Source organism: Numenius arquata, unplaced genomic scaffold (assembly GCF_964106895.1).
Source record: "Numenius arquata unplaced genomic scaffold, bNumArq3.hap1.1 HAP1_SCAFFOLD_38, whole genome shotgun sequence".
NCBI classification, from domain to species: Eukaryota; Metazoa; Chordata; class Aves; order Charadriiformes; family Scolopacidae; genus Numenius; species Numenius arquata.
The window spans coordinates 856,683-877,208 of NW_027415315.1; the positions used below are offsets into that span (position 1 = coordinate 856,683).

A 20,526-nucleotide genomic window follows, 5' to 3' on the forward strand; every position below is an offset into this window, starting at 1 on the left:
TCTCCCCAGATAGTGGAGTTAACTGCGGTTGTTCGAGTTTTTCGGAGGTGGTCCACACCGCTTAACCTCATCACTGATTCAGTCTATGTTGCAGGGATTGTTGAGCGAGCTGAAGCATCTGTGTTACGCAACGTCCCACATTCTGACCTATTTGCTTTATTACGGGAACTTATCTTTCTCTTGGACTCTCGCCCTCACCCCTATTTTGTTAGGCATGTCAGGTCACACACTTCTCTACCTGGTTTTATTGCAGAAGGGAACCGACGAGCTGATTTGCTGACATTACCAGTACAGGTGTTGCCGGATCGCGTGGCACAGGCTAAACTCAGCCATTCCTTTTTTCACCAGAATGCTGGAGGTCTCAAACTGCAGTTTGGGCTTACCTCCCAACAAGCGTCTAACATTATTGCTCTATGTCCTGACTGCCAAAGGCATTCTTTCCCGTCAGTCGCAGGAGGAGTTAATCCCAGAGGACTGCAGAGTCTACAGCTATGGCAAACGGACGTTACGCATTATCCAGAGTTTGGTAAATTGAAATATGTCCATTCCTCTATTGACACCTTTTCAGGTGTTTTATTTGCTTCTTGCCACACAGGAGAGAAGGCACGTGATGTCCGCAAACACTTGATGCGCGCTTTTGCTACTTTAGGTATACCTTCACAAATAAAGACGGACAACGGTCCTGCTTATGTCTCTACGGCAACAAAAGCATTTTTTGACTCCTGGGGTGTGACCCACATTACCGGTATTCCTTATTCCCCTACAGATCAATCCCTGATTGAACGCTCTCACCAATCTTTGAAGCGTTTGTTACAAAAACAAAAAGGGGGAGTAGGAACTGCCACTCCTGAGGAACGTCTGCAGAAAGCTTTGTATGTTTTTAACTTTTTGAATTGCTCTTTGTTAGATAGCAACCCTCCGATAGTCCGACATTTTAACACGAATGCTTCACTTGAGGTGCGAGTCAAAGCCCCCGTGTTGGTTCGTGATCCGGAAACAGGTAAGATCATGGGACCGTATCCCCTTATCGCATGGGGCAGAGGCTATGCTTGTGTCTCCACAGAGAAAGGCCCCCGATGGATCCCGGCAAAGAGTGTACGACCCTTCTGTGAATCCCTACCACAATCATCCAGCAGCTCAAAGCTGGGGTCTCTAAGCTTCGACAAAGCGACAGTTGGGATTGGTTAGATAAACTTTTTGAAGGATGGGGATTGTCAGGGTGGTTAAGGAGTCTTGTGAAAATGATTATGTATGCTTTGGCTGTCTTTGTTTTCTTGTTACTTTTTTTGCCGTGTTTGTTGCAATGCTTACAAGGATTGATAGCACGCTCCATAAAAAGAGTTCTTATTGTGCAACAAGAAGAGGGAGATGTGGGACAGGATTCGGCTGGTCTCAGCAAAACCCCCAGCACTGCTCAGTTGATAGAAGAAGATGTGCTGGAACTGGTTGGCCACAGGCCCTGGGAAGGATAAGATAAGAACTTTCAGAATAGGGAGTACTGACTTCCTACAAGGACAGCTGGTGAGATTGTAAAACAATTATCCTGTAAAAGAGAAACTATTGTCCTTGCTCAAGATAGATTTATATATAATTAGAAGAAATAAGTGTTTAGAAAAATACTTTTTGCATTAGCATCAGCATTAGCCAATCTGTGAATGTCTAATGTGGAATGTGAACCAATCAGCTTAGAACACGCTACCTTAGGACTAGTATAAATGTATGTAAAGAATTATAATAAAATCGACATCTTGCTTGCATCAAGCTGCGTCCCGTCTCTCCATCGCGGCATGTACAAATTGCAACTTACCTTCTGAGACTCAGAGTCCTTTTTCTGCCAAGAAGTTTAGTAATTTTATGGTGGCAGATTGAACTTCCACCTCCTCTTCCCCAGATATTAATAAATATGGGTTTATGAAAGGGAGGTCCTGCTTAACCAACTTGATCTCTTTCTATGACCATGGGACCCGCCTTCTCCATGCAGGGAAGGCTGTGGATGTTGTCTACCTGGACTTTGGTGAGGCCTTTGACACTGTCCCCCACAGCGTTCTCCTGGAGAAGCTGGAGAATCATGGCATAGACAAGTGTCCTCTTCACTGGGTAAAAAACTGGCTGGATGGCCATGCCCAGAGAGTTGTGATTAATGGGGTGAAATCCAGTTGGTGGCTGGTCACCAGTGTTGTCCCTCAGGGCTCAGCTTTGGGGCCAATATTGTTTAATATCTTTATGGATGATCTGGATGAGGGGATTGAGTGCACCCTCAGTAAGTTTGCAGATGACACCAAACCAGGTGGGAGTGTTGATCTGCTTGAGGGTCAGAAGGCTCTACAGAGGGACCTGGACAGGTTGGATCATTGGGCCAAGGCCAATGAGATGAGGTTTAATAAGGCCAAGTGCCGGGTCCTGCATTTTGGTCACAACAACCCCAGGCAACGCTACAAGCTCAGGGAAGAGTGGCTGGAAAGCTGCTCAGCAGAAAAGGACCTGGGGATGTTGGTGGACAGCCGGCTTAACATGAGCCAGCAGTGTGCCCAGGTGGCCAAGAAGGCCAACGGCATCCTGGCCTGTATCAGGAACAGCGTGGCCAGCAGGAGGAGGGCAGTGATGGTGCCTCTGTCCTGGGCACTGGTGAGGCCTCACCTCGAGGGCTGTGTTCAGTTCTGGGCCCCTCACTACAGGAAGGACATTGAGCTGCTGGACCGTGTCCAGAGGAGAGCCACCAAGCTGGTGAGGGGTCTGGAGAACAAGTCATACGAGCAGAGGCTGAGGGACTTGGGCATGTTTAGTTTGGAGAAGAGGAGGCTGAGGGGAGACCTCATTGCCCTCTACAACTCCCTGAAAGGAGGGTGTAGAGAGGTGGGTGTTGGCCTCTTCTCCCAAGGGAATAATGACGGAAGCAGAGGAAATGGTCTGAAGTTGCGGCAGGGGAGGTTTAGGTTAGATATTAGGAAGAATTACTTGACTGAGAGAGTGGTCAGGCCCTGGAACAGCCTGCCCAGGGAGGTGGTGGAGTCACCAGGTATTTAAGGAACGTGTAGCCATGGCACTTCAGGGCATGCTCTAGTGCCCGAGATTCTTGGGTTGTGCCTGTTTGTGGGTGGGTGTGCTGTGTGGTTGTGGGTGTTTGTTTTGTGTGGTTTCGGTTTTGGTTTTGGTGTTTGGTTTCTTTGTTTTTCGGTTTGTGTGGGTGGTGTTTTTTTGGTGGTTTTTTTTTTTTTTTTTTTTTTTTTTGTGGTTGGACTCGATGATCTCAAAGGTCCCTTCCAACCAAGAAGATTCTGTGATTCATTGAGGTGCTGTTAGGGAGTTCAGCTCTGGAAGGGAATTGCCCAGTGCCTGTCCCGACCTGTGGTCCAGGGCTGCCCCACAGCAGGAGGATGAGCTGCCAGAGCACTCGGGCTCCATAGCAAGGCACGGGCTCAGAAGGAGAGCGTGGGTGTGGAAAGAGAACAAATTGGAAAAGACCAAGGTTGGTGCTCGCTGACAGAGCTGCTGTGCTCGGACTCTTTCCCCTCCACCTCTGCTCACAGGCATTGCCCTGCAGCTCCAGAGAAAGCCTGAGAGGAAGGATTTTGGGCAACAGGTCGCTGGATGGTTCTATATTTTATTTTAATCCACAGAGAGAGCAGGTCCTCATTTATACAGTATGTAGATTTCACAAATTTGGAAAAATACATAATTCGAAACAGCAAAACAAGTTGGTTTTTTTGGTAGAAAACGTTATACAAAGTAAAGCAAAAAAGAAAAAAACAACAAAAGCCAAACAAAGGCCTAAACACAGAATTAAAACTAACATAAACTACAGTAGATGAGCTTGACATATAATGAGTTACATTAACAGTGATTTGTAGATGAAGACAGCTTATTGTTTCAGAAAATCATCTGGTCATCAGTTTCCACACTGCACCTTTGAGCTCCTGGTTCCTCATGCTGTAGATGAGGGGGTTCACTGCTGGAGGCACCACCGAGTACAGAACAGCCACCACCAGGTCTAGAACTTGGGAGGAGATGGAGAGGGGCTTCAGGTGGGCAAACATGCCAGTGCTGAGAAACAGGGAGACCACGGCCAGGTGAGGGAGGCACGTGGAAAAGGCTTTGTGCCGTCCCTGCTCAGAGGGGATCCTCAGCACGGCCCTGAAGATCTGCACATAGGACACCACAATGGAAACAAAACAACCAAATGATAAACAGGCACTGACCACAAGAAGCCCAACTTCCCTGAGGTAGGACTGTGAGCAGGAGAGCTTGAGGATCTGGGGGATTTCACAGAAGAACTGGTCCAGGACATTGCCCTGGCAGAGGGGCAGGGAAAATGTATTGGCCGTGTGCAGGAGAGCATTGAGAAACCCACTGCCCCAGGCAGCTGCTGCCATGTGGACACAAGCTCTGCTGCCCAGGAGGGTCCCATAGTGCAGGGGTTGGCAGATGGCAACGTAGCGGTCGTAGGACATGACAGTGAGAAGATAAAACTCTGCACCAATGCAAAAGAAAAAAAAGAAGAGCTGTGCAGCGCATCCCCAGTAGGAGATGGCCCTGGTATCCCACAGGGAATTGGCCATGGATTTAGGGACAGTGGTGGAGATGGATCCCAGGTCAAGAACGGAGAGGTTGAGGAGGAAGAAGTACATGGGGGTGTGGAGGCGGTGGTCACAGGCGATGGCGGTGATGATGAGTGCGTTTCCCAGGAGGGCAGCCAGGTAGATGCCCAGGAAGAGCCCGAAGTGCAAGAGCTGCAGCTCCCGTGTGTCTGTGAATGCCAGGAGGAGGAACTGGGTGATGGAGCTGCTGTTGGACATTTGCTACCACTGGCTGTGGTTATCTGTTGAGAAGGAAAAGGCAGTACAAAGTTCACCCTGACTTCTCTGAGCAAAACTGATTGCATGTCTCATTGCAACCCCCCACTCAGGCTCTCTCTTTTCAGGAAGACCTCCCTGCAGCTCCCTCACTTGAGCCCTGGCTTTTGCTGGATGAGGGTGCCATTGGGAGCAGGGACTCCGGAATGGGAAACTGAGGACTCCTTCTGGCTGTGCCGCAGGGTGATCTCAAATTAAATGTACTTGTGAGACATCAAAGAACTTTTTGTCTCTGTTCCCTGCAATTTTCCCAGCTGCAGAACTGAGCTGAGGGGATTTTGTTTTGTTTAATGTGTTCTAGATTCACCTGCCACGTTTAGGAGTGGGTTTGGATGCTTGAAATCCCTCACATTTCTAATGCACTCCAAGTGAAATCCTGTGGGTCCCGAGCAGCAAAGGGACTGTCCCTTAGTGCAGAGAGAGGAGAGCTGCTCTGCCCATCGGTCCTGTTCTCAGCTGCCCTGTGTTGGCAGCTTGGACCTGGAGGAGGGTCACACTCCGATGTCCCCCTAAAAAGAAAGAGGACACTGCAGAGAGCAGAGGAATCCAGGTTCAAAGAGCAGATTCACAGACTCCTCGCCCTTTCTCATCTCTCCCCTCCCAGACTGGGACACAGAGGGATCACTGCAGTGGCCCATCTAACGCTGCCCAGCAGCATTTCCATGGCCTCAGCACCCAGATGTCTTCTCCATGGGCATCCTGGGCAGCACAGAGATACTCTGGGAGAGCTGTACCCTTCTGGAGGGCACCCTGCAGCCCCACAGGACACCCCAGGGAAAAAGCTGAATGTCCTGAGCTGGCCTGGAGGAGACTTGGGCACGTTTCTCCCCTAGACACGTCTGTAGAGCAGGACCCAAAGGATGGGAGTCTGAACAGGAGCTGAATCTGCCGCCCCCGACCCCCACCCCCGGCACTGACTCAGGAAAGCCAATGGTGAGAACCAGGGCAGCACAGGCAGGAGGGGACGGCAGTGAAACGCCACAATGCTCCTGGCCAAGGGAGGAGGGACACACAAACAAGATGGAAATCAGGGGTTTGCCCTTTCCTGGGCTCTGGCTGCTGCAGGGGTGATGCGCAGCCAAGACCCCATGGGCCTGAGGACAGAGGCTCTGCCTGGGCTGGGAAAGGAGACCAGGGAGGAGCTGCTCAGGGGAAGGTGTCTGTGCTGCAGGGACAGCAGGGAGGTGCCCACATCCCCTTCCCCAGCCTTTCTGGCAGCAGCTCCCTCTCACTCCCTGCCCATGTCTCTGCTGCCAGGAGCCGTCTCCCTGTCCCCAGCTCAACTCCTGCCAGTGCTCACAAACCCCATCCCACCCGCTGGGCGCCCACCTCTGCCTGCAAACACCTCCCAGGGGCATCTCTGCGTGTGCAGGGGCTAAAGAGCAGATCACACAAAACCTGATGCGGCTGCAAAGGGGAAGATGCTGCTGAGTGAATGTGCTTCCTGAGAAGTCCCCTTAGAAATGTCACGAGGAAGAGCTTAACCCGTGAGAAGCCCTGACCCGTGCAGCACTCTCTTGACAGCAGAGGCACCGTGCCCTCACCTGCTCGTCCCTACCCTACCGTTGTGGTGGTCACTCCTTCCACCCACAGCTTCTCCCCACACTCCCCGGGCAGGCTACAGCTGACCCTGGCAGCAGCAGAATCCCTTCCCAGCACACAGTGCCCTGGTGTGTAGGGTCCCCGCTCTGATGGACAGCCCTGGGCAGCCCTGTTTGCACACCCGGCTTCACGCCTCTGATGCCCAAGGCCTTCTCTGAAGCATGTCCTCCTCCTCCACACCAGAAAACCCAGCAGAACCTTCCTGACAGGTCCTATCGGTCATGGCATGTGCCAGGTCTAGGAGACGCTTCCAGGAACTCAGCTGCGTTGCCCTGCAGCCAGAGACTTACCGTGTCAAAGCCTGGGAAGATTTCTCCCCCTGGTGAGCTCTCACTCACCACCCCAGCCTGCCTTTACCTCTCTCTCACATCTCGTCTCCCCTCGGTGCCTGCAGGCAGTGCCCTCAGCCCTGCTGCGCTTGGCAGAGGAGCTGCTCCTGGGCAGAGCTGTCTCTCTGCCGCGCTGCCCCATGGCCAGGAGCTCCCTCCATCCCAGGAGCCCGGCCCAGCTCAGCAGCAGAGCAACAGCCCAAGGCAGCGCTTCCTCTGGCCCCTCTGGGCTCCCTCAGAGATGTCCCTGGGGCTCCAGGGCAACTGACTCTGAAACCAACTGAAGTCATTAATGATGTTTGTTCCTTCCGCTGGGGAGAGACACTTCTTTCCAGCAGTGGCATTTCCCCTCTCAGAGACAGAGTTAGGTCCAAGAATGACCTCTTCTTGAGGTCACTGTGAGACAGGACACCCAGGCAGTGAAAGGGAGGAATCTCCTCTACCTCCTGTACCCATGCAAACCACAGGTGGCATTTGAGGTGCCAGAGGTGGTCCAAGACACTTGCAGATAACTGATGGAAACATTCAGAAGGACTGGGCAGCACCTGGGCTCATCTCCTCCTCCTCACCACCTCCTCCCTCAGAGGCTGGTGGAGCATGCCTTTGGCCAGCTGAAGTGACAGCAGATGTCCCCATTTACGGCCATGAAGCTGATCCTGCTCATTGTGTCCAGGGCAGCTCATAGAGCTATTCCTCTGAGAGAACGGAGTCATTGCCATCAGGAGAGATAAGTCTCTCTCTTCTCCACCAGCTGCATTTACCAGCTCTCCAGGGGCAGTGAGGGCAGGTTTGTCAGAGACACCCCTCCAAGGCCTCACCTAACTCAGGGCAGCTGCTCAATTTAGAGGTTGACTCCATCCTGTGGTGCTGCCTGAGGTGCCAGGGCTCTCCAGCACAGCAGCACGCAGCCAGCAGGGACAGCACAGGACTTGCAGGAACACTGTCCCCATTCAGAGCAGCCACATCATCACATTAAAGCAACCGCAGGGGGTCAAGTCCTGTCCCTTCTCCATCCAGTAGATGCTGGCAGTGCTGCTCCCGCATCCTTTAGTCATCCCTTTGATGATGCAATCAAGGAGCAGAGCAATGGTTTTCACAGTGTTGGATCACAGGTTGTCCGTAGCCAAGGACATTTTCAAGAGCACCTTGTCCTTCCTGGAGATCAGCTTCACCTGCACCACAGGCCCTCCAGGGCTGCAGAGACACCACAGGCAGCAAAGCCCTCTCCTGCCAGGGCCGCGCAGTCCAGCCCTGCGTCTCTCTGGTCCGAAGGGTTTGCTCTCCTCAGGGACATTTCATTTCCTCTTTACAGGTGTGCCTACTGCTGAATTTTGTCAGAGAAGGTGCAGATGTGTCTGAGGTCCTCTTTGTCCTCTTTGTCTTCAGCCATAAGGTCTCCCAGGCCTGTGTTCCTTGAAGCAGGACTCTGGAGGAGAACAACCAGCAGTGGATGTGGGGCAAGTCAGGGGTTACTTGAGCAAGCTCAGACATGAAGTGGTGGGGCAGGATCGAAGGGTTCTGACAACTTGGGAATCAAATAGAATAGAATAGAATAGAATAGAATAGAATAGAATAGAATATTTCAATTGGAAGGACCTACATCAATCATCTAGTCCAACTGCCCAGCCAATTCAGGGCTGGTTAAAAGTTAAAGCGTGTATTTAAAGGCATTTCCAAATGCCTCTTAATCACTGCCACGCTTGGGGCATCAACCACCTCTCTGGGAAGCCTGTTCCAGTGTTTGACCACCCTCTCGGTAAAGGAAAGCTTCTGGATGTCCAGTCTAAACCTCCCCTGCTCCAGCTTTGAACCATTCCCACACGTCCTATCCCTGGTTGCCAGGGAGAAGAGACCAGCACCTCCCTCTCCACTTCCCCACCTCAGGGGACTGTAGAGAACAAGGAGGTCATCCTTCTGCCTCCTTTTGCCCAAACTAGACAAGCCCAAAGTCCTCAGCCGATCCTCATCGTGCCTTCCAGCCCTTTCACCAGCTTTAATGCCCTCCTCTGGACGCTTTCAAAGACCTTCACATCCTTCTTAAATGGTGGGGCCTTGAACAGCACACGCTATTCAAGGTGAGGCCACACCAACACTGAATGCAGTGGGATAATCATCTCTCTCGACCGGCCGGTTCTACTGTCTTTGATGCCCCCCAGCGTGTGGTTTGCCCTCTCGGCTGCCAGGGCTCCCTGCTGACTCCCAGGGACTCCTGCTGGGACTCCTGCTGCCAACCAGCACCCCAGATCCCTTTCTGCAGGGCAGCTCTCCAGCCACTCCTCTCCCAATTTATACTTGTGCCCGGCAATACTCCGTCCTAGGAGAAGGATCTGGCATTTGGATGTGTTAAATTTCATCACATCAATCATCGGCCAGTGCTCCAATCTCTCTAGATCTTTCTGCAAGGCATCTTGTCCCACAAGAGGGTCAATAGCAACGCCCAGTTTGGGATCATCAGCAGACTTGCTCACGGTGCATTCAACTCCTGCGTCCAGATCGCCGATAAACGTATTGGATAGAACCGGCCCTAGAATTGAACCCTGAGAAGCAACACTGGTAGCCCTATTCACTGCAACCCTTTGAGCTCTGCCCTTCAGCCGCTTCTTCACCCAGTGATCAACCCAGAAGCTCGTCTAGAAGGATGCTGTGAGGGACAGTATCAAAAGCCTTACTAAAACCCAGAAAATCTACATCCACTGCTTTCCCTTCATCCAGTGGGCGGGTGACCTTATCATAGAAGGATATCAAATCAGTTAGGCAGGACTTTCCCTTTGTGAACCCATATTGACTGTTCTTTAAGTGCCTTTCAATAGGACCCAGTATAACCTTCTCCATAAATTTTTCCAGGAACTGAGCTTAGACTAACGGGTCTGTAGTTCCCTGGGTCTTCCCTCACACCCTCTGGGTAAATTGGAATAGCAATGGCTACGTCCCAGTCAGGGGGGACCTCTCCTGACTCCCAAAACATTTGGTAGGTGATCGACAGGGGTCCTGCCATCACATTCACCAGCTCCTTCAGTGCTCTGGGGTGAATCCCATCAGGCCCCGTGGACTTGTGAACATTAATCTGATCCAGTTGGTGCCTCATGATTTCAGTGTCCACAAATGGACAGTCTCTGTTCCCACAGCCGAGCTCCTCCGACTCAGGGGACCGGGCAGCCCAAGCTCTAGCTGCATTATTAAAGACCGAGGCCAAAAAAGCATGGCATGCCTCTGCTTTCTCTTCGTCCCTATTAGTCAGATGACCATCTTCAACACGTATTGGTCCAATGCTTTCTTTTGACCTCCCCTTGCTATTAGCATACTTTAAAAAGCCCTTCTTGTTTTCTGAGACAACACTGGCCAGTTTCAACTCTAATTGAGCTTTGGCCTTTCCTGCCTTCTCCCTGCATATACGAACCACAGCTCTGTAATCTTCCTGCGAAGCCTGACCCTGCTTCCAGAGACTGAAGCATTTCTTTTTCTCCTGAACTTCACAAGGCAGGATCTGCAGTTCAGGAACTTGGCTCATTAACATGCAAAACGCCCTAACAAGCCAAGCCTCTGGGCAGTTTTCAGGAATCCCTCGGTTCTTATGCAGTTACTGATCGGGATTTCAGAAGTGACAGTATCACAATACTAAAAAATAAGAAACTATTTCTTCTCTTTAATATTTTATCTATTTTTTTCTTACACGTGGGGTGATATCAGCAATCTCCAGTCAATATTGATCCTGAATGTCTCCCGATGCAGTTTGAATATGCAAGTCAAGACCCTTTATGTCAGACTCTCCACGGGCACTCGTTTTCTCAGTAAGGTCTGTAGCTGCACGTTTCAGCTCGTTGGCACCAATTCCCACCTGCTTTACTTGGAGAGCGAGCTGCACCCAGACACAGAGGGATGGTTTTTTTGTTCACAAAGAAAAACAAAGGAAGGCAGAGTTCAGTAAAGGACAAAGGACATTCTTCAGCCGTACATTAAGTCCACTTTACCTCCACTCAGACCCACTTCCGACACTGGATAGACTTAGACCAAGAGGAAACTCAGTTTTGTGTCAAGCAGAGATCCCAGCATCTCCCAAAACACTCCCTGCCCTGCACTTTGTTTGATTGTCCATTTCCGTTCTTTGCACACAGTGAGACACAGACTGAAGTCACGAGCTCCCTCGATTCACAGAGGGCAGCAAAGAGACAAGGTGAATTAAATGCTCTCCTTTGAACAGCCAAATCTGCACTAAGCCCTGTGCCTCTGGTTACTGGAGCACCGTCAGGCAGACTCTGCAGCATCTACACCCACTCATTTTGCATTCCCTGCAGGGTGAGTTACATGTGCCTCCGGTGTAGGTGAAGGCAGGGATGAGAGTGATCTCCTTTAACATTGGACACCTTGGGTGCAATTGCCCAGGCTTCCCTTTCGAGCCAAAGGAGAGAAATCAGTTGTCTCAACCGAGACGCCTTGACCTACCCTGCCAATCACCCAGCGCCTGCTCCAGAGAGGTTCCTGTAGCTCCTGGCTTACATTTCCCAGTCCCAAGTGGAAGCTTCAGCGTCTCCCATGCATCCTGGAGGAAGAAGCCCCCGCCCGGTGTGGGCAATCGAATCAACCCCTGATGGAAGATGTCAGGCAGAAGTTGCAACATATGCCGAAAAGGCCTTGGTGTAACAGGAGCGTAAGAAGTCTTTGACACTGGTCTGCAAATTCTCATGATTGTTTTTCATGGGACATGGACCAGCAAGGTGATGACACTTTCTCTGCCCCTATGTACATATAGATTTATGCAGCCATTTGCGTAAACACATTTCCTCCCAACACACTGAATGGACAAACTCTGTTTCGAGGACATGTTTCTATCAGGACATTTCACATCTCCATTTCATATTTCATATGGGGATGTGAGTGGAGGCCCCGGTGTGATGTGCCTTGTGTTCCTGGACATCTACTGCGTAGAGAAGGGGCAGAGCTTTCCTCGCTGCAGAGGTGGCAATCAGTCATTGCTGTTAGGAAAATTTGCAACTGGCCTGCGCTGACCGAGGAGAGAGGCTGAGACACCGAGTACAGAATTACAAAGCAGAAATATTTATTCATGGGCTTGAGGTGTCCCAGCTAAATTGGGGTACCCCAAATGTAGTTTCACATGGGGTTCTTACACCATTCAAGCATTCAGGTACAACAGGATTTGACTAATGACTATTTAAGAGACACACTGCCGATTACTAATCATAGTGAAACTTCAGAGAGCAACTATATTTCTGCAGTGTTAACGTCCATCAGCATTCTCCCTGTGGGTCTGTCTATAACAGATGTCCCTGGAGTTGGTCCTGCGATAGTTATTTATCTGCGATGGCAGATGTTGGGAGTGTTTCAAAGCTGTGCGAGAGGGGAATGATATGATATGAGATATGAGCAGGGAACTGCAAGCTCTAATGGGGCAGTTCTTAGAGACAGGCCAACATCTCAGGGATTACATATGAGCCTGGTGGGAAATCCTTTGGCCGAGTGAAATGGCAACTGATTCCCCCAAAAGAGGCCAAGGGAATATTTTATCTACTCACTATGTTCATGTCAGTTTTTAGAGGTATTCATTTGAACAACTGCAGTCCTGTGCCATAGGGAGAGCAAGGCCTCTCTCTTTTCCATCAGCTGAGTTTACCAGAGCTCAAGTGACTACAGGGGCATTTGTCCCAGGTTCAGCTCCCTGTGGCCGGACAGAATTCAGGGCAGCTACTCAATGCAATGTTCAAATCCAGGGCCACAGAGTAACATGAGATTCCAAGGCTGGCCTGGACCACACGGGACCTGCAGGGAAGCAGTTCCCATTCAGGGTGGATGTGTCACAGATGCCCCAGACGGCATCGCAGAGAGTGCGATTGGGTGCCCGTTCCCTCGACTGATGCCTTCTATCAGAGGTGCCAGTCATCAGGTGGCATCAGAGAGGCAAGGTCTGTCCCTTCTCTACCCAGTAGCTGCAGGCATTGCATGGACATGAAACACGTCACACAGGGATCTTTACTCACTCCCTTGACGATACAATCAATGAAAAGACCAGTTTTCACTGTGTGCCTGGATACATCTTGTCCTCAAGGACAGCATTCTCCTGGCTCAGCAATGGCCCCTATCAAAACTCAATTGAAACTTGAAAAGGAATTCCAGGGCACCAAGATGAGCTTTTGGTAATTCCGGAACCGTTAAAGCAGAAGAAGAGATAACATGGGGCCACTGCTGAATTTAGTAGGAGACGGTGTAGATAGATCTGAGATACTCTATGTCCTCTTTCCCCGAGTTGCCACCAGTGAGGTCTCCCAGCTCTTTCTGCTTTGAGGCAGGACTCTGGAGGAGAAGAACGAGCAGTGGACGGGGACCAAGCCAGGGGCTACCTGAGCAAACTACACCCTTACCAGTCCATGGGACCTGAGTGTTGGCATCCAAGGTTGTTGAAAGAGTGGTTATAACCAGGAGGTGCTGGTCTGTGATGATCCCAGTAAGAAAAGACCTCAGACTCCACAAGGTATCTTTTAAAATGCTCTTCATGAGGGGAGCGCTGTAAGGGGAGCATCACAGAGGCAATCTCATGTCTGTTTCGATGGTGAGAACCCCAGGAGGTGTAGCATTGAATGGGCCTTCGACCCAAATGCAGCAAACCATGCAGACAACCATGTAGACCCCCTCCATAGCAGACAGTCTCCTCTTTTGGTCATTCAAACCACTCCAGGATTTTCTTACAAGGAAACAACACTATTCGTCATCTCGACAGTCAAACAGACAGGACGTTTCCATGAGAACTTCCTGCAGCAGTGCCGGGTACAGGGAGGGCCACGCGGGAGGCAAAATGTCTGGTACAGACTGGGACCTTTCTGCAGGCTCCTGTGTGACAATGTGCTGCTGAGGTTGTCCTGTGGCCAAGGCATCTGTGCAGCACAGCCCAGGGGTGAAGGCCACTCTGTACGTACAGCCCAGCCCAGCACAAACTGCTCGATGTACAATGGTTCTTCTGGGCAGGATCACAGCTCAGGTTTCCCCGTGAGAAGTCAGCTGAGGTGCTGTGGCCCAAATATGCACTGCCAGGAGGAGTCCCATGTCTACTCACAGAACTGGGATGGTTTGGGATTGAATGAGATGTGGTGGGACATCTTGCTGAGCTGTGGTGCTGCAATGGAAGGGTACAGGCTCTGCTGGAGGGAGTAGCAGGGAAGAGGACGACCAGCAGAATGCCCCCTGAGTGAAGGAGCAGCTCAGATCTATGGAGCTCCTGTATGAGATGGGTCAAGGTTTGAGTGAGCTTGTGTGAGTGAGGATGAGAGGAGAAGCCAGTAAGGGTGAAAATGTCTTGGCCATTATAATCCACTTGATCGGGCACAGTAGGCAGAATAAGTCTTCTAACAGCAACCTGAAGAAGTCTCCAAGTCAATGAGCAGGTTCCTATGGGGAAGAGTAGTTGCCCTGGCATTCACTGGCCAGGCAAAGACACAGGGTGCCAGCAGCCTGGAGGACCTTGGGACAACTTCTTAACACAGCCGCCAGGTGGGCAAACAAGGGTGATGCTCACCTGGACCTGGTCCTGGCAAAAAACATAAAAAAAAAAAAAGAGTGGTCAGGGAGGTGTGAACCTGGGGGCTGGTGAAGCAGGAAGTTGGAGACACTTGGTACAACGGAAAATTTAAAAGTAGAGATCACTGTGGAAGCCCTTGATGTGCTCTTCCAAGCAGGAAGGCCACGTCCTTACCCACATCCCCTACAGATGGGGCTCCTTTCCCTCTTGGCATGTTCGGGGCTCTTCCTGGGGGCAATGTGATTGGGAGTGTGTGTTGCCAGGTGCAGGTCAGCAGTAGGGCACCTCCCAGGATTTATGGGGGGTGGCTGAGGAGGCAACGAGGCACTGGAGCTGTAAGGACCTTGTGTTCTCTCCTGGGTCTCAGTGGAAGAGACAGAAGCCATAGGCAAGAGAACAAGGGTCTCAGATCTGTTGGGGTGTCAATGCCCCACCAAGGCCCTTGGCCATCCCCACCACAGCTACGCTGTCCTGTGCCTGTGCCTGCTTCCTTGTTTCCAACTTCAAAATACTGTGGGTGTCTGAGGATTTGCCAATGCCAGTGAGTTCCCCACATCTCACCTGGTTTCCTCCAAAGCCTTGCTACTGCTCATTTATCCCCAAGATTTCCAAGCTCCAGAATCCTGGAGAATCCATGCCAGAATCCTCTCTGTAACTCCACATCCCAGCACTGAACAGCCAACCCCCAATATTCCATTTCTTCTTCCTGCCTTTAGCACACTCACTGCTCCCCCCCCCACTGCTCTCTCCCTGCACGCCCATGTGTCTCACAAACCCTTCCTCTGCCCCTGCAGTGCTGAGACCTCAGCCCAGGAGGTTTGTGCATCCTCCAGGCTCATGGATGTTTCCTGAAGTCCATCCAAGTGTGGGCAGTGAAGGAGGTGAAAGGAGCAAGTTGTCAGCCCATGGGGCATTCCTAAGAACAGCCACCCCCAGCAGTGGGCATTCCCCATCCGCCAGGCTGAGGCAGGCACACAAGAGATGAATGTCTGTATCACCCCTGGTTTGCAGAGGAAGGGTCTTCCTTCCTGCCATTGTCCCAGGACAAGCCTCTTCCTCAGCCTCTGCCCACAAACATCCACTGCTTCCCACGGCTGGCTTCAGACACGGCTGTAAGGATTGGCTAAAGCCATCAGCCGTCCCCTTGCTTCTCGCTGACATTGCTTGACCCTCTCTAACAGACTTACACGTGGCCAATCACCACTGCTCAGGGCCACTCGCCCTTTGGAAGAGCATTTTGGACTTTCCTGGTGCTTTTTATAATCTTCCTCGCTCCCTCCAGAGCACATGGTGGGCTTTCTTGGCCAAACAGGGCCTTTTTCACCATCTCTTAAGAAACAGTTGTCTTTTTATGATCCTCTGTGCAGGAATAGTCATCCCAGAAAAGCACCAAAAGTATCCAAATAGCAGTTGAGTGAAGTGCCAGTAAGAACCAGGTGAGCTCCCCCCATGGCTGTGGCTCCCTGGCAAGGAGCCTCTTCTGAGAAGGTGATCCGGCCTCTGCCACTCTCTGGAGAGGGAAACCAGCAGCGTCTGTGCCACACGGGGACACAAGGGGTGACTTTTGCAAGACCACCCTTCATCTGAACCACTTTCAATATGTACTTCAGGATGGGATATCATACCTTATATGGCAAATACTAATTTAATTGCCTTTGTCCAGATTTGCTATTGTGGAAGTAGACTGTTACTTTAACATTTCTTTTCATCATTATTATTATTTTTTGCCACTCTAAAGGAAATCACAGAATCACTGGAAGGATCACTGATGCTTTATCAACAGAAGACCCGCCAGCTATGCATCTCAAGAAATAGGATGCCAGAGGTCAAGAGAAGGATGGGTTGGGAAAACTCATGGGATTTGGGAAACTGAAGCGTGTGCCCCTCTCCCCGACATCCTGCCCTCCTCCGTGACCTGTGTGAGAAACTCCATCAACTGGGTCTGAGCTCACAGTCGTGTCAAGAAAACGGTGTGTACCTGCAGCCAATGTTGTCCTTCCAGTTCAGGATTTGAGCTCCCACTTAAGACCAAGAAGCCCAAGGATCCCAGTTCCTAGAGGGCCAACTAATGAGGACATCCCACAGGCTGGGGGAGTTTTTCTTTACTGACAAAGATTTTGTTGACTTTTTTTCCTCCCTCTTTGTAACTTGACTGTCAGAATTCATGCATTGAATCTACTTTGACCCTTTAAAACTGTCTCTGTGAAAAACTAAGCAGGCATAGTTCTGTATTTGTTTGTTTTTTTTTTTTGTCCCCCCAACCCGACTGTATTTGGAGCATTGAAGAGTCTTTCCAGATTTGGAGCGTTTTTTCAGAATGTCTGCTCCAAGAGGGGAAATATCTCAGCCTGCAGATGGAAGGACAGGAGGAGGACAGCATCATTCAGGCTCAAAGGGAATTGGAGGGTGTCTTGACCAACCTCCCATTGAAAACAGGGTCAGACCTGAAGGGTCAGGGCTTTGTTCAAAGATGTCTGGATCCCTTTCCAGGACAGAGCTGTTGCACGCTCTCTGGGAAACAGCTTCCAGTGCTTGACTATCCTCATGCTGGAAAAAGTTCCTCCTTATGTGGCTTGACCGTCCCTTTTCTCAGCCCATTGCCTCTTGTCCTTGTATCTTCTACCATGGATTTGACTCAGGCTCAGTCTTCCTGGTAACTGTGCGATGCTGCTCCATGTTCCCCCCAAGAGCTCCTCTCCTCCAAGCTGAACAAGCCCAGCTCTCTAAGCCTCTTCTCACAGTACAAGCTCTGTCAACGTTGGTGTCCCTCCAGTGACCTGGCTCCACTTTGCAAGGTCTCTCTGGCACGGTGTGGTGTCAAAACCTAGGGAAGTATTCTGGATAAGGTGTAACAAGTGCTGAGCAGACTGGCTGTGCTCCTGCAGCTCAGGAAGCTCTTGGCCACCTTTGCTGATGGCTCATGTTTTACCCCACAGAACCCAAGGGCCACCAGAGCCTTTCCCGCAGAGCTGCTGCCCACCTGGGCAGTCCCTGGTCTCTGTCATGGCATGGGTTTAGTCCACCTCCAGGTCAGGACCTATTGGCTCTCTTGGAGTTCCTATCGGTCCATCCCTCCAGCCTGTCTAGGTCCCTCAGGATGTCAACCTTGCCCTGCAGTGCAGTGTCTGCTCTCTTCCTTGTGAGGTCACCTGCAAATGTTATGAAAAAGGACTCTCTCATACACTAACCCAAAGACAGCCCCCCAGCTTGTAGAAATCAGATCCTGCCCTGTCACCCTCCTGGTGTGCTGCCTCACGATAGGATAAGGAAAGGCGACTCTTAGGATTCTCATGGTTCTCATGCCCAAGTCTTCTCCTGACAGGAGAAATGACACTGCTGGAAATGAATCTCTCCCACAATCTCTCCCATCTCCTGAGAGAACATCAGGGCTGACTTCATCCTGTTTCACAGCTGGTTCTCCTGAAGCCCCAGGGACATCTCCGGGGATCCCAGAGGGGGCAGAGAAAGTGATGCCTTGGGCTGTTCCTTGGGCTGTTGCTCTGCTGCTGAGCTGGGCCGGGCTCCTGGGATGGAGGGAGCTCCTGGCCATGGGGCAGCGCGGCAGAGAGACAGCTCTGCCCAGGAGCAGCTCCTCTGCCAAGCGCAGCAGGGCTGAGGGCACTGCCTGCAGGCACTGAGAGACAACTTGTGAGGCCAGGAGAGCTGAAAAGCATTCAGGAATGGATGAAAGCTGAGAGCTCACTGGGGGAGAAACCTTCACCGCCCTTCACAAAATAAGTCTCTGGCTGCAGGGCATTGACTCTGCAGTTGCTGGAGGGATCCAGAAGCTGCACAACCCACAGCCCGTGGGATCTGTAAGTACAACTCTCACAGTTTCTCTAGTGTAGAGGAGAAGGAGAACTTGTGGAGCAGGGCTTCCCTGCTGCAGGGGCAGAGGGACAGGGCGTGATGTTTCTCTCTGGTGCAGTATAATGCAGAGAGGCTTCCTGGAGCAGTCTCCTACAGCTGGCATAGCCCGTGTCTCATGTGATCTGTCAGGAAGGCTCTCAGGGATCTGTTGGTGCTGAGAAGGATTTTCTTGAGAGCAGCGGATGCCCACCACATCATCAAAGTGCCAGGACGTGTCGGCTGCCTTCTCCCAGGGATGGCTGCAGGGCTGTGAAGGTGGGCGTGCAGCCAGGGGTGCCCAGGGCTGTCCTTCCGAGCAGGGTCCCTGTGTCCCAGGGAACTGTGTGCTGGGGCAGGGACTCTGTCTCCTGCCAGGGTCAGCTCTCAGCCTGCCCGGGGAGCTCCCCATGGCAGTGTGGGGAGAAGCTGTGGAGGGAAGGGGTGACCCCAGTCTGGGCATGGCAGGGTCCTTCTGCAGTCGAGAGGATGCTGCCTGGGTCAGGTTTGCTCACAGCTCCACATCACCCCCAGGACATTTGCAGAGGGTCCTTTTGAAGAAGGACACAGAGGCAGCCTTTAGCCAAAAGAAATGGAATCTGTGCTTTGAATTTTCCACTCTTGGTTGGTTAGATGGGCAGTGGGAGATCTGAATTTACATCTCCATTCCCATGAAGGCAATGAGACCCCAGTTTTTGTTAGCACTTGTCCGAGCTGCTCCTTTAGCCCGTGCACACCCAGAGATGCCCCTGGGCCATTCCCTGCTGCAGAAGGTGTCTGCAGGGCAGAGCTGAGCCCTCAGCAGCTGGGATGGAGTCTCTGAGCACTGAAAGGGAGGAGACCTGGGGGCAGAGAAACAGCCCCCAGCAGCGACAGTGCAGGCAGCAGAGGCATGGGCAGGGAGTGAGAGGGAGCTGCTACAGGAAGGGTGATGGGAGGGGGGATTCCAGCACCTCCCTGCCATCCCCTGCAGCGCAGATGCCTTCCCTGCAGCAACTCCCTGGTCTCCTCTCCCACACAGTAGAGTCCCCAACCCCTTCATATCTTGGGGGCTTAGTCCTGAGTCTCCCTCCCAGCAGCCCAAGCACCAAAGAGGAGAAATGCTCGCGTGTCTGACTGTGTCTCCCTGTCCTGCCTCTCTTGGCAGGAGAACTTTGGCGTGTTCCCCTCTTGTCCCTGCTGCCCTTGTTCCTCCCCTTCTTTTGGCTGTGGTGGGGGGTGAGGATTCAGGTGCAGCTGAATGCTGGTGCTGCATCCTGTCATCCAGGTTTATCCATGGAGGAAAAGCATCCAAATTGCTGAATATCTGGGTCTCTGGGGACTGCACTGTGTGGGGCTGAGGGTAAGTCGACCCTGCCATCAAAACTCCTCATCTATAGGACAGTGGACTCTTTCCTTGGAGCGTCCTGTTGGGTGCCACGCTGCCCTCCAGAAGGGCACAGCTTTCCCACGGCATCTCTGTGTTTTCTAGGAACCCCACGGAATCGACGTGACAGTGGCAAGGCCATGTCAGTCCTGCTGGAGGGCTGAATGTAGGCAGCTGCAATGAGCCCTCTGTGTCCCCGACTGGGAGGGGAGAGCTGAGATCCTTCTCGGGTCCAGCGAGATGGGGTGGGGGGTTGGGAGACCTCCACTTGTAAATTTGGCTCTTCTTCTCTCAGCAGTGTCCATTTCTTCTCAGGGGAACATCTGGTGTGATCAATCTTTCTCCATCTCAAAGTGGTACCAGCCCAGTGTAGCTGAGAGCAATCCCGATGGACAGACGGGCTGTCCTCGCTCTGCACGGAGGGACAGTCCCCTTGGCTCTTAGGACACACAAGGTTTTGCTCGGGGCATATCAGAAATGCCAAAGATTTCTGCCTTAAAAACACTCCTCGGGTGTGGTGGGGAAAACTGAAACAGATCAAACAAAAAAAGTCCGACCAGCTCTGCTCTGCCGTCGGGCGAATTGGGAGTGACAAAGCTGAAAAGCCCTTTGATGCCAGGAGTGGATTTAATCAGAGATCGCCCCGAGTTCCTGTTTAACTATTGCTGTAGGGCAGGAGTGAATCCCGCAGCGCTCACAGCTCCCTGATGGATCGTCAGCCAGCACCCACCAGAGTGTGCAAAATGGAAGTACTAAAGGTCTTCTTGAAATGGAAAAGCCAGTTGGGTGGGTCTCTAAGAGAAATTGAAAACTTTTTTTTTCTGAGAATTCTGCCCTGTCTTCTCACTCTCTTTCCTTCCATGGACAGGTCTCCAAGCCTGCTGAAAGAAAATGTCCAACAGCAGCTCCATCACCCAGTTCCTCCTCCTGGCATTTGAAAACAAGAAGGAGCTGCAGCGCTTGCACTTCTGGCTCTTCCTGGGCATCTACCTGGCTGCCCTCCTGGGAAAC

General features: G+C 51.7%; 1 protein-coding gene across 1 annotated transcript; it reads right to left on the reverse strand.

Annotated features, from left to right (window-relative positions):
* Positions 1–3,875: 3,875 nt before the first annotated feature.
* On the reverse strand, positions 3,876–4,793 carry LOC141478606 (olfactory receptor 14J1-like). The gene has a single exon (XM_074167633.1). The coding sequence runs from the start codon at positions 4,791–4,793 to the stop codon at positions 3,876–3,878; it is 918 nt and encodes a 305-aa protein (XP_074023734.1).
* Positions 4,794–20,526: the final 15,733 nt, after the last annotated feature.

What these genes read in the sequence shown, in the direction of transcription:
- LOC141478606 (XM_074167633.1), bottom strand. Translation starts at nt 4,793, where the DNA reads ATGTCCAACAGCAGCTCCATCACCCAGTTCCTCCTCCTGGCATTCACA.